At 46.5% G+C, this 11880-nt stretch overlaps 2 protein-coding genes across 2 annotated transcripts, besides 8 other annotated features; one reads left to right on the top strand and one right to left on the bottom strand.

Moving 5' to 3' along the window:
* Positions 1-1142: 1142 nt before the first annotated feature.
* Positions 1143-1162: a microsatellite.
* Positions 1163-1263: 101 nt separating this feature from the next.
* Positions 1264-1324: a microsatellite.
* Positions 1325-2257: 933 nt separating this feature from the next.
* Positions 2258-2298: a microsatellite.
* A 175-nt stretch (positions 2299-2473) lies between these two features.
* Positions 2474-2498: a microsatellite.
* Positions 2499-3088: 590 nt separating this feature from the next.
* Positions 3089-3110: a microsatellite.
* A 1-nt stretch (position 3111) lies between these two features.
* On the top strand, positions 3112-5373 carry PVX_100880 (sphingomyelin phosphodiesterase, putative; the record flags this gene model as incomplete). The annotated part of the gene is made up of 1 exon (XM_001613872.1): positions 3112-5373. One exon carries the CDS (start codon positions 3112-3114, stop codon positions 5371-5373), a length of 2262 nt encoding a protein of 753 aa, XP_001613922.1.
* Positions 5374-5643: 270 nt separating this feature from the next.
* Positions 5644-5701: a microsatellite.
* Positions 5702-6220: 519 nt separating this feature from the next.
* PVX_100875 (hypothetical protein, conserved) lies at positions 6221-11619 on the bottom strand (the record flags this gene model as incomplete). Its single annotated transcript, XM_001613871.1, has 2 exons — positions 6555-11619; positions 6221-6323 (listed from the first exon to the last, which is right to left on the bottom strand). The coding sequence occupies exons 1-2, from the start codon at positions 11114-11116 to the stop codon at positions 6221-6223; spliced, it is 4665 nt and encodes a 1554-aa protein (XP_001613921.1). The 5' UTR covers positions 11117-11619.
* Positions 7407-7429: a microsatellite.
* Positions 11620-11632: 13 nt separating the features above from the next.
* Positions 11633-11701: a microsatellite.
* Positions 11702-11880: the final 179 nt, after the last annotated feature.

The following is an 11880-nucleotide window of genomic DNA, read 5'->3' as shown; positions in this document are numbered from 1 at the left end:
CACGCCCAGCGCGGGCATAAGCGTGACGCGGCAGAGCGGGGAAGCGGCGAAACGGCGAAACGGCTACGCTACAGTGTGCGCATATAGCATGCCCAACTGGGATAACGCTGTGCCTGTACTTTTACAGTACGAAATTGCACAGACCACTGTGTGGAGAATCGCTTTCCACGGCGAGGTTGGGTTAAACGTATGCGTACGAGTAAACGCAGTGGGACTCTCCACCCCTTGCGCGTCGCGGCTGATGTGCCATATTGTCCCAACAGTGTAAAGGAAATTTTCCTTCTTTTCTCCTCTTTTTTGCGATTTTTTTTTTTTCCGTTTTTCCGTTTTACCGTTTTACCCTTTTACACCTTTTAACCTGTGACAGTGACCAATTTTTCCAAACCACTGCGGTTTGGAATTATTTTTTTCCTTTTTACCACGTGGGTGCCGTCTGTTCACTCCGCCGTTCGCTCGATCGTTCGATTGTTCCTTTTGGTTAATTATTTTTTGAATCGCTAAATGGCCGTTTAGCCTGTTCCCTTTTTAGCGCTGCGTTGGCGCAGTGTTAGCGCAGTGTTAGTGCTCTTTTTTTAACGCGATTATTTTAACGCTTTTTTTAACGCCATTTTTTAAGGCCATTTTTTATACGTTTTCTCCCTTTTGCGCTTGCTGGAAATAAATGTAGAACAGCGCAGCGCGCAATGAATGCTTCCTTTCAGCGCTCCTTCCGCCATCCCCCCAGCTCCATGCACCGTGGAGACTTGGGGATAAAATCGCGCGTGTGTTTAAAATGTAGATGGGGAGAGGGGGAAAAGAAGAAAATGGACAAGCAGTCTTAAAATTTCCTGCTTAGAACTGCGCGCACTGGTAAAATTGCCATTCCATCCGTTCTTTACTTTATATTTGCTTCATTTTATTGTGCTTTTTTTTTTTTTTACAATGGTGAAAAAGAAAACTGCTTGACATGGCTTCCCCGGAAGAAGCTAAATGTAAAACACGCATTACTAATTCAGCAGTTATAAATATGCAATAACATCGAATGGGCAGGAGAACTTCGTGTAGAAAAATGTCACTTTGTAAATCTGCAAAGAAAACGGATTGTCATTATAACCCACTTTTATCCTTAAATAACGCGAAATGTGAAGTGTTAAATGGGGAGGGGAAAAAAAAAAAAAAAAAAAACTTCGCCATTTTTTTCCCACAATTTTTTTTTTTATAATGCCATTTTTTCGACAAGGGAAAGAAAAACTCGCATAAATTTCGCATAAAAAAAAAATGAAACAAAAGAAAAGCAAAGCAAATCAAGCAAAGAAAAGCAAAGCAAACAAAGCAAAGAAAGAAAAGGAACCCTTTTGTAAATCCCGCGCCCAGAAATTACACCGTTTAAGCAATGTTAGGCAGCCACTGGTTTATTTTTTTTCCGAAGAGAATAATTTAAAAGGGTCATCATTTTTGAGCAGCGGGGGGAGTTTCTTCCATGTAGAAAAAATGTACAGAAAATGTAGAAAGGGAAGAAAGGAAAGAAAAAGAAAAAGAAAAAGAAAAAGAAGAAAGGAATAAAAGGAAAAAAAAATTCTTTTATCTTTTTCTTTTTTCTTTTTCTTTTTCTTTTATCTTTTTCTTTTTTCTTTTTCTTTTTCTTTTATCTTTTATCTTTTTCCCTTTTCTTTTTCTTTTTCTTTTATCTTTTTCCCTTTTCTTTTTCTTTTTCTTTTTCTTTTTTTTTCTTTTCACTACATTTGCGTATTTCTCAGCGCTGTGCATATACAAACGCGAGTATATACATATAGTCGATGTACTCGTGCTCAGGCGCGTACCACGTGGGCGCGACCATTGTGTGTAAGCAGCTGATAGCCGCTAGGCTGCGCAGTTAAGGTGACGTTAAGGTTAATGGCAATGGTACTGGTAATGCCAGTGTTAACTTACTTAGTGCTCTGCCCAATGATGTGATGACGGGCCGGCAGTAGGAAGAGAACAAAATTAGGCGAACGAAATTTACAACCGTCCGTCCACCTCCATCTCTCTTTGTCATTGAAAAAGTTATAAATGTATATCCGCCAAAGCGCATGTGTAAAAAAACGTAAACACAAAAAATAATACCCCCTACACATGTACATATTCGCGCATGTAATTTTTTTGTTCTTCTGTTTGTGCGCTTTTACCTTTTTCTATAGAAAAATAGAAAAAGGGAGGGTGTGTAACATCGGCTAAATTGCGATTAATTTTTTCTTAAATGAAAATGCCACAAACTTGCTAAAGCAAGGGCGATTCACTGGGAAAAAAAGCAAAAAAGCAAAAAAAACAAAAAAAAAAACAAATCAGATCAAATCAAACTCAGTCAAAGAAGTGCGAGCAAATTAAGCCAACTCAAGTGAACCAAGTTCGCTCATATTTGCACAGCGTAGAAAGCGACTTCTATATGGCGCGTAAAGCCCCTGATGAGTGGAAGCAGCCAAGTCGTAGTTAATAGAGGAGCGCCCTTCTGAGAGGTTGTTTTTTTTTTTTTTTTTTTTTTTTTGTGCGCTGAAAAGGTAGAAAATTAAGCAAGGCGAAAAGTATAGCCCATCTACCTCGTGGAAGGGTCCGTAAGATAGAACATGCAGTGGGAGAAACACATGGCACCGTTGAAGGAGCAGCCGAACGAGCCAAGCGAAGCCAAAGAAAACGTAACTGTTCTTCATTAGGTGGGGTAAGGCACGACACAGCAACGCAAAGGGTAAGAAGTGGAAAGCCTACGAGAAGAGGAATGATCAGCGGGCACTGCACACAGTAGAGTGATATACAATATCGGAGCGGGAAAGGCTTTAGCAATCGTTCCGCGGCGAAGACCGCCCATTCGGTTGTTCCAGCGTATGTGCATATGTACACATAGGCCCACGTGGCCATCTACCATAATCACATGCGCGCAGCCCGAAGCGTCCGCACCAAGCAGTTCCCCGCGCCAACCAAACAGGCAAAGCAAAAAAAAGAAAAAATCGAGACCATCCCACGAACACCCATGCAGAGAACGACCACTGGGGGCGCATAAACGAAGAAGTCGCCTCGCATTGTTAACTCCCATCTGCAGTAAACACATATGTTAATTACCGACTGAATTTTGTGCTCGCCAAAAAAAAAAAAAAAAAAAAAATGGAAAACTTAAACGCCCTTACAGACACAACGCTAACCATTATGTCTTACAATGTGCAAATGCTATCCGTCCCTTTGAGCAACCAAATAAATTTATCAACCAGACAGGATGCCGTAATTGATTACATATGCTCCCTGGACGATCTGCATAATATAGATATCCTCGTTTTGAATGAAGTGTTTACGAGCAACTGTTATGATATGCTCACCAAGGGAAAGGTGAAAGATAAATTTCCGTACCATACTAATGTGATTGGCACCAAGTGTCAGGGGCCTGAGAAGTGGAGCAGCTCCATTGTGGAGGTTAAGGAGGACTCAGAGGCGGGGACCAGTACCAATGGGAAGGCTCCAAAGAAGAAGGCAACCGCCGGAAAGGCCCCGGCCCCGAGTGAGCTCAACAGGAAGGTCGTCAGTGCGAAGGCGCCTCTTAAAGCGGCAACGACAAAAGCGGCAGCGTCCAAAGGGGCGCCTCCCAAAGCGGCCACGTCCAAAGCGGCAACGACCAAAGCGGTAACGTCCAAAGGGGCACCCCCCAAAGCTGCACCCTCCAAAGCGGCGCCCCACAAAGCTGCTCCCTCCAAAGCGGCACCCCCAAAAGCAGCACCCCCAAAAGCGGCAACCTCCAAAGTAACCCCCCCGAGGGGACAGGAAACGTCGATCCTTAACTCAAGTGACACAAACAATAACGACCAGGAGGAAGCAGGCGAGACGCTGCACCTGGATTCAAGCGACACGAACAATAGGGGAGATTCGGAGTGCATCTTATCGCTCGGCTGCGGCCTTGAAAGTGGAAACAAAGTAAAGGGAAAGCCAACCAGTCGCAGTTATAAGGCGGTGCCGAATGGCAACGGGAAGCGCGGCGGCAAACGCGATGGGGCGGAGGGCGCCGCCAAAGTTGAGAGTACCAGCAGCGACAAAAAGGCACAGTGCAGTGAAACGGACGACGGAATGGCCGTCCCGGGGAAAAGGCAGAATCGGAGGGTCAGTAGCAGGGGGGCGGCTGGCGCAGACAAGCTGAGCGAAAAGTCGGGCAGTCTGCTAAGCAATCAGTCGAGCGGCCAACGAAGTAACCAGTCGAGTGGCCAACGAAGCAACCAGTCGAGCGGCCAACGCAGCGATAAGGCTGGAAGTTCCAAACGCGCCAAGGGGGCGGGCAAGAAGGAGGGGCCCGGGAAGAACCCACAGGCGAAGGTAGGTGTGGGCACTAAGGAGAGCAGGAGTAGTAACGGCACAAATGGTAAGGTGAGCACGCAGAGGGGTAACCCCGCAGATGGCAAGGTGAGCACGCAGAGGGGTATCCCCACAGATGGTAAGGTCATCACGCAGGGAGGTAACCCCACAAAGGGCATTTGCGATGCCACCAGCGAAGCCAAAACGAGCGTCTCCAACAGTGTGAGTTCTGCAGAAAATGTGAAAGAGAAAAAGTGGGAAGGAAAGAAAAAGAAGAAAAAAAAAAACAACCAACAGAATGTAACCAGCTTCGATTCAGTGTCAGGCAAATCAAAATTCTATCAAGTCCTAAACGGAGGAGTAATCGTCTTGTCCAAACACGCATTTATGCACAAGCATGCCTTAATATATAGTAACTGTAAATTCCCAGATATGTTTTGTACCAAGGGCGCCATATACCTAAAGTGCTGTGTTAATAACAAACCAGTGAATGTGATAGCGACTCATTTGCAAGCAGGAGATACAAGTGACCAGCAGAATTGCAGATGGAAGCAACTGAATGAGTTGAGCAACTGGGTGTATAATGGCGCACCAAGTTTTCACATAAAAAAAAATGAGCCCCTTTTTTTTGTTGGAGATTTTAATATTAGGTACCACTTAGATAAATCATTTTTCGACAGAGTATTATCTAGTGGTTGCTTAAACAGCTCGGTGACCAAGAAGGCACTGGAGACGACCTACGATTCGTACCTGAACGATTATTGCATGCATATGGAGCGGGATTACTCCTTTAAATATAATTACACGCTAGACTACATACTGGTTAATAATGACTCCGATGTGAAGACCCTCGTGCCGCAGACTGCCATTCAGAAGGACTACCGGCCAATTCAAATTATAAAATCGCTGTTGGGATTTATTCCGTACAAGTGCACTTATATTCACCACCCCAGTGACCACTTCCCTATTTATGCCACTTTCAAGATTCCGAATCAGCGGGGCGAGCTTCAGGGGCGCGCCAGCCCCCCACGCGCGCAAGCGGGGGCGGAAGTGGAAGCGGAAGTGGAAGCGGAAGCGCAAACGCAAACGTAAACGTAAACATGCAAACACACCTGCGCAAAACCTGCGTTGTCCGCCGAGCCGCGGCGCAATTGACCCATTTGTCTCTCTCGCATCTCTCCTCTGTGATGCGTCCACTTCATTTAATAGTGGCGTTGCTCTCCTTTGAGAGTGTAATTCGTTCCGCGGCAAGGCCCCCTTACTATTTCATGATTTTCCCCCTTTTGTTTTGTTACAGTGGCGCAACTCGCCCCATATTGTCTCCACCCATCCGACTCCATTCTGTTAGCTTCCATTCCACCTCATTGTTTGATTGTTTGATTGTTTGATTGTTTGATTGTTTGATTGTTTGTTTGCTTTTTTTTTGGGTCTTTTTTCAACAGCTGATTATAACCCAGTTTAATAATACCAACAAGCAAAACGCTTTACCCTTTTCGCTTCTCCCCAAGAATAAAAACGGAGCAGCGTCCGCAATTTTGGGCAACACCACAGGAGAGATGGGACAAAGGCTTAACTGGAGGGGTGCCCCCCTCCCCAGCCAAACTTCTCACCGCGTCTTAACAAATTTAACATTAAAAGGAGTATATCACACGTGGGTCAACCTCAGCAGTGGAGCGGGAGTTACCGCTGCTGAGTAATCCTCCGCATTTCAAAATAGGTGTTGCAAAAGGGAGCGAAGGTTTGGGGGAAATATTTCTTAATAATGAGCCAGTGGGGAGAACGTGAAAAGAGGTAAATAAGAAAAAAAAAAAAGTAAAAATAAATAAAAAAAAAATAAAAATAAAATAAAAGTAAAAATAAAAGTAAAAATAAAATAAAAAAAAAAAAAAAGTGCACACGCAGGGGCATGCCACAAATTGCTTTCCCCTTTTTGCTGCCTTCACGGATTCCCCTTTTGGTGGAAAAATTCGAGCAGCCTGATGATGTAGAGGAAGCGCAGTCCCTGGTTGAACTCCGCGGGGGCCTTCATCTTTTTCGTGTTGCTGCGGGGGGGGGAAGCACAAATGGGTATTAGAAGCACAAATGGGTATTAGAAGCACAAATGGGTATTAGAAGCACAAATGGGTATTAGAAGCACAAATGGGTATTAGAAGCACAAATGGGTATTAGAAGCACAAATGGGTATTAGAAGCACAAATGGGTATGAGAAGCACAAATGGGTGCAACGACGAGCGGTTAAAACACCCTCGCGGGGAGGCCAACTGGCGACTCACTTGAAGAAGGACTCGAGCAGGAAGAGCACACTAACGATGATGTCCGCGCGGTTGGCCGCGGACTCAATCTCGTGGTGCAGGAGCCGCTGCTTGTCCACGTGGGGCAAGCCGAGGAAGGCAATCTCGGGGATGTTCTCATCGGAATTCCTCGTCTTGAAAAAATCTCGCAGGGTGTTTATGAAGACATGAGACAGGTGAACAATGGCTTGGAAGCTACTTCCATTGGGAAAGACAAAACTGTTAATAAGGATATCATAAGTAATGCAATTCTTATTTTGCAAAACATCCGTGGGCGAACCTTCCGGGTTACCATTCCTGTTGCTTTTTATAACGATTATAAATTTCCCATAGGAAGTAAAAAAGGGAACAATAAAATACGATTCGTCTAGTAAGGAGGACGAAAGGTGCTCGACAAAGAGTTGGTGAATTTTCTTCTGCTTAATAATCCTTTGGCATGTTTCTTTTAATTTTAAAAAATCTACATGCCTCACAATTTGAACGTCGCAACAGTACACGCAGGGGAGTCTCGCCAAGTAGCTATTATTCACTTCGCAGAGAAAAACGGATTTCTTTTTAAGCACATTGGAGTAGTTATAATTTAAGCAGGAGATGAACATGTTTACGCAGGGTACACTCGGCACTGCGTTGTTATACAAACTCTGAATGTGCGATAGGAATTGCCTCTTAATTTTAAATTGGCCAAAAAATAAGCTGCAGTAGTGGGGAATATATTTTTCCAGCTCGATGTAGTATGAAATGTTTGCCAACTTGTCTTTCGCATTTTGCTCACTGAATATTTCCTTTAGCGATTGGAATAGGATGTGATAGTTTTGCAGAGGGACATAGGAGATGTATTTTTTTTTTTTTTTTTTTTTTTCCCCCCCCCCGTCCTTCTCGGGGTCTTCACTTGGGAACGCCCTCCTCAGGAAGAAGCTGTTTATCACGTTATCGCTATTACCGCTGCCACTTCCCCTTCCGCCGCCTCCCCCCAGGTGGTAATCGTCGAAGCGGCTCGCGCCTGCACCGCTCCCCATACTTCTTCCCACCGTCGAGATGTTATTTTCGTTTAGATACTTTTCTATCCCCGAATTGATAAAAACAAATTGACTCATATCTTTCAGCTCCCTTTTCAATTCTTTAATTTCTTTTACGATGGAGAATAAGATCACCAGGAAAATTTTATATGCCCTCCTCAACTTGCTACATTTGAATAGCTCCATTTTTGCTTCCCACTCCTGGGTGTATTTTTCTTTAAACTTTTTGTACTTTACCAGGTTGCTCAATTTTTTAACCTTCCTGAGGAACAGGTCTTTCTCCTCCGCGTGATTTTCCAGGGTGCATTTCTGGTCGCACTGCAGCAGGTTCTTCAGGTACTCCGCGTACCAGCCCTTGTCCGCGTTGCCTCTGTTCGATTGGAGCAGCTGAACGATTTGATCGTCGTCCGATTGGTCGTCCGATTGGTCGTCCGATTGGTCATCCGTTTGGTTATCCGCTTCGTCATCCGCTTCGTCATCCGTCTGCTCAACCTCTTCGTCCACCTCTTCATCACCCGCTTCGTCACCCTCTTCGTCACTCGAAGCGGAGTGATCACCCTCTGGGGCGTTCGCACTGTCCGCATTTGGTGCCTCCTCTGTGCGCTGTTTTTTTTGGGGGGGCTCCGGGGAGCCGTGTTCCTCCGTTTGGTCCTCCTTGGATGAGACTTCCCCATTTGAAGCTGCTTCTCCCCCGTTTGAAGCTGCTTCTCCCTCGATCGAAGCTGCCTCCCCCTTGGCAGACTCACCATCGCTGGCCTTTTCCTTACCATCATGCCCGCTCTTACATTCGCCGAGCTCATCTGGAGGGCCCGCCTCCTGTTCTCCCTGCCCTGCTACAATAGCAGCGTCTTTTGCCTCTCCTCCTATGGTAACCATTGCAGCTCCGCTCTGCGCGCTGACCTCTGCCTCCCCATGGGGGTTACTACTCCCCGACTGCCCCCCTTCCGTTGCACTTCCCCCATTTTGCACCTGTCCTGGGGAATCTCCACTCTCTGCATAGTCCGCTAATTTGTTCTCATTCTCATTTCTACATTTAGGGAGACCATCTCCCTGCTCCAGACTTTGTGAAAGCGTTTCTTTTCCGCTCTCTTTAAACATTTCGGGGTCGCTTTTCCCCTCATCCTTAAGCTTCTCCTTAATTGTATTTTCCTCCCTTTGGTTACATTCGAGTGGGTCCTGCTCATGCGAGTCGCCCCCAAGTGCCGCGGCCACTTCTTCACCGTCGTGATTCTCCGTTTTGTTCACTTGGCTCATTTCTACCTGCGGGGGGGGTGATAAAATTTCTTGTGGGGACATCTCCGTTGCTTCTCCGCCGTTTTCACTGTCACATTGGGGGTGGCAACTCTCCTTCGCGTCCTTCTGTTGAATGTCCCTTTCGTCCGCCATGTTAGGGTTGGCCGTTGGGTCCTGCTCAGTTTTGCCCTCATCAATTTTGCCCCCATCGGTTTTTTCCACTTCGTTTCCTTCCACGTCGGCTCCTTCCACTTCGGCCGCTACACCATTCTCCGCCTCGCTCTCCATCTGCTCCTCTTCTGCAGACTCCTGCGACAGAGAAGAGCTTTCCCCGCTTTGTTCTGCAGACTGCTCGCTCGGAGGCGCCACATTACTTGGCTCCCTAACTGTGAAGCTCCCCCCTTCTAATTGGCTGCCATCCGATTGTTGTGCTTCTCCTTCGTTACATCCCGATTCGCCACATCTGGATTCGCCACTTTCGGCTTCTTCACTTTTGGCTTCATCCCCCTCTGGGAGGTTTTCCCGCCCACCCCTTGTGTTGCTTCCTACGTGAGGAGTGCTACCCTTTTCTGCTTTGCTAATTTGGAGGTGATCATTTTCTGGGGTAGTCCCTTCGCTGTGATGCTCTGCGCCGTTTGCGTTTGTCCCCTCAGGAGGGCTGTCCCCTTCGCCGCCAGCAGGAAGTGCAGCTCCCTTCGGATGCTCGTCTGCCTGTCCATTTTTAAACAAGTTGGCGAAAAAATTCTTTATGTAGCCCTTTTGCGGGTGTTCATTTGGGTCATCAAGTGGGGCGCTTTTCCGATTGGGATGGCCGCCCAGGGGTGACATTCTCCCATTCGGTTCATTGCCGCCACTGGCCTGGCTGCTCAACCTGTTCTTGTGGAGACCCCCGCCAGATGGTTTCCCCGCGGACTTTATCGAAAGGGAGTTTTTCAAAAGGTGAAGACTGCCGCTTCTTAAATCTTCGTACGTGCCGCACTTAGCGTAGTCACTTTGGTTGTGCGGCAAAAGGGTGTTTTTCCTCCCCAGGGTGAGTTTGCTCAATTCGGTGCTGCTCTTGCTCTGCGCGAGAGTGACCTCGCTCGGAGCATAGTCACTTGGGGAGTGTTTCCCCCTGGAGGGGTCACTCCTGCTGTACTCACTCATCCCAGAAATGTCCAAAAACAAATCCGGGATTTTACTAAACTGGTGGAATATCTTCTTATTGCATTCGTTCATGGAGAGGAAGAGCAGCTCTTCGTGGGACTTCTCCCTCTTGAGAGCCTTTAATTTATTTTTTATCTTTTCCAGCTTAGCCGATTTGGTTTTATTTTCCCTCGTTGGCTTTGTGATATTCCCGCCTGGACACCCCTGCCCGAAGGTACACACGTTGCCGCCATTATCTGCATCCTCTCCGAAGCAGCTGTAGGAGTTTTCCACGAACAAGGCAATCTGCTCGTATATCAAAACGTCCCTCTCGGTGTGGCCACCCCTCTTGCTGATGCTATTGGTGATGCTATTGGTGGTACTCTTAGTGATGCTCTTGCCGTGCCCCAAATAATTTAAGACGTTCATAACGTCTACGAAATAGTAAAAATTTTTTAAGTTCGTAAAGAAAACGGTGTTGAACATAAAAAAGAATCCGCACTTGTCATTTACGATGGAGGAGAAGATTTCACTTAAACTTTTGTTATATTTTTCGCTCTCCTGAAATGTGTAATTTTTAATGCCTCCATTTTCTGTGCCACTTTTTTCTCCCTTCCCTTGTAGAGCGACGTTGTACGGAGCGGCATCATGTGTGCTCCCCACGGGGGGGAACCCCATCTCCCCACTACCATCATCCGTCGTGTAAAATTGGTAAATAAGGAGTAACGATGTTAATATTTCCAAATGTTGGAAGGTGCTAGGATGGCTCTTTCCTGCCGTCCTTTCTGCCTCTGCATTGTTTTCATTCGAAATGTCTGCGAATGTTCTTTTTTTCGTTTTAATAATTTTTTGTTCTTGTGTGTATCGTTGCGCTTCGCCTCTCTTCTTCCTCATCATGGTGATTATCGGATGCTCCCCCTTCTCCTCTCGATGGTCACCCCTTTGGATGCTCATCTTAAAAATGTTTAAATTTGCGTATAAGCTGTTTATTTTTTTGTACAGCCAGACCTTTCCGCAAGTGTAATTTTCCAATTTTCCCTTTTTCTTATTTTTCGTTGCGAGAAAATTTGTCTCCATCGGGTGGGCCTCCTTTTCCCCACTGCCTTTGCACTGGGCGGCCTCGCTTGCTTTTAATTTTTTTTTTTTTGGGGGGGGGCTTCCTCCCGCCATGTTTCCCTGCGCTGCACACGTGGGAAAGTTCGGCAAGGCGGCCAGGCGGGTTTGCGGGTAAGCGGGTTAGCAGCTAAGCGGCTACGTTTTTGCGGCTGCGCTACTGTCGCCACGCAGCTGCGCTCTTCTGTGGACCACACGTCTGCCTCTCCGGACACGCGTAGTCGCTTACTCTTAGCGAGGAGGGAGTGCGGGGGGGCTGTCAGCTACCCTCAAGGGAACCTTCCTTCCCCACGCGAGCGCGCGGATTTGGCAGGGAGGCCTCCGCGAGACAAACACTGCGCGCGGAAAGGAGCGTGCATGCTTAGCGGCACGAACAAAGGTGACAAATGTGACAGAGCTGCCAAATTGACAAACTGCGCGGTGACAAAACTGCCAAGTTGACAAAACGGCCAAGTTGCAAAATTGCAATCCTCGAAAGGGACCACTCAAGCGATGGAACCAAGTGGCACAAAACGTGTGCAGGGTGGAAGCTGACCCAATTTGTTAGCAACATGAATTGTTTTTTTTCACCATTATTTTTTTGTATTATTATTTTTTTGTATTTTTTTTTTTTTTTTTTTTTTTTTTTTTTTTTTTTTTTTTTTCCGCCTTGGTTCCCCCGCGTGCTCTGTCCAAGCGTCACATCCGCGTTGAACCCCAACCGTGGCGTTACCCTTGCAGCATACCGCTTTCCTCCTAGGGAAGATGCAAAACGAATTGGTAACAAAAAAAATTGGGATTTCCCCCGTTCGTGATTCTCCTCGCAACTTTCTGCATTCCGC

This window comes from Plasmodium vivax, chromosome 14, assembly GCF_000002415.2.
Source record: "Plasmodium vivax chromosome 14, whole genome shotgun sequence".
NCBI classification, from domain to species: domain Eukaryota; phylum Apicomplexa; class Aconoidasida; order Haemosporida; family Plasmodiidae; genus Plasmodium; species Plasmodium vivax.
This window is presented reverse-complemented; position numbering and strand designations above follow the sequence as displayed.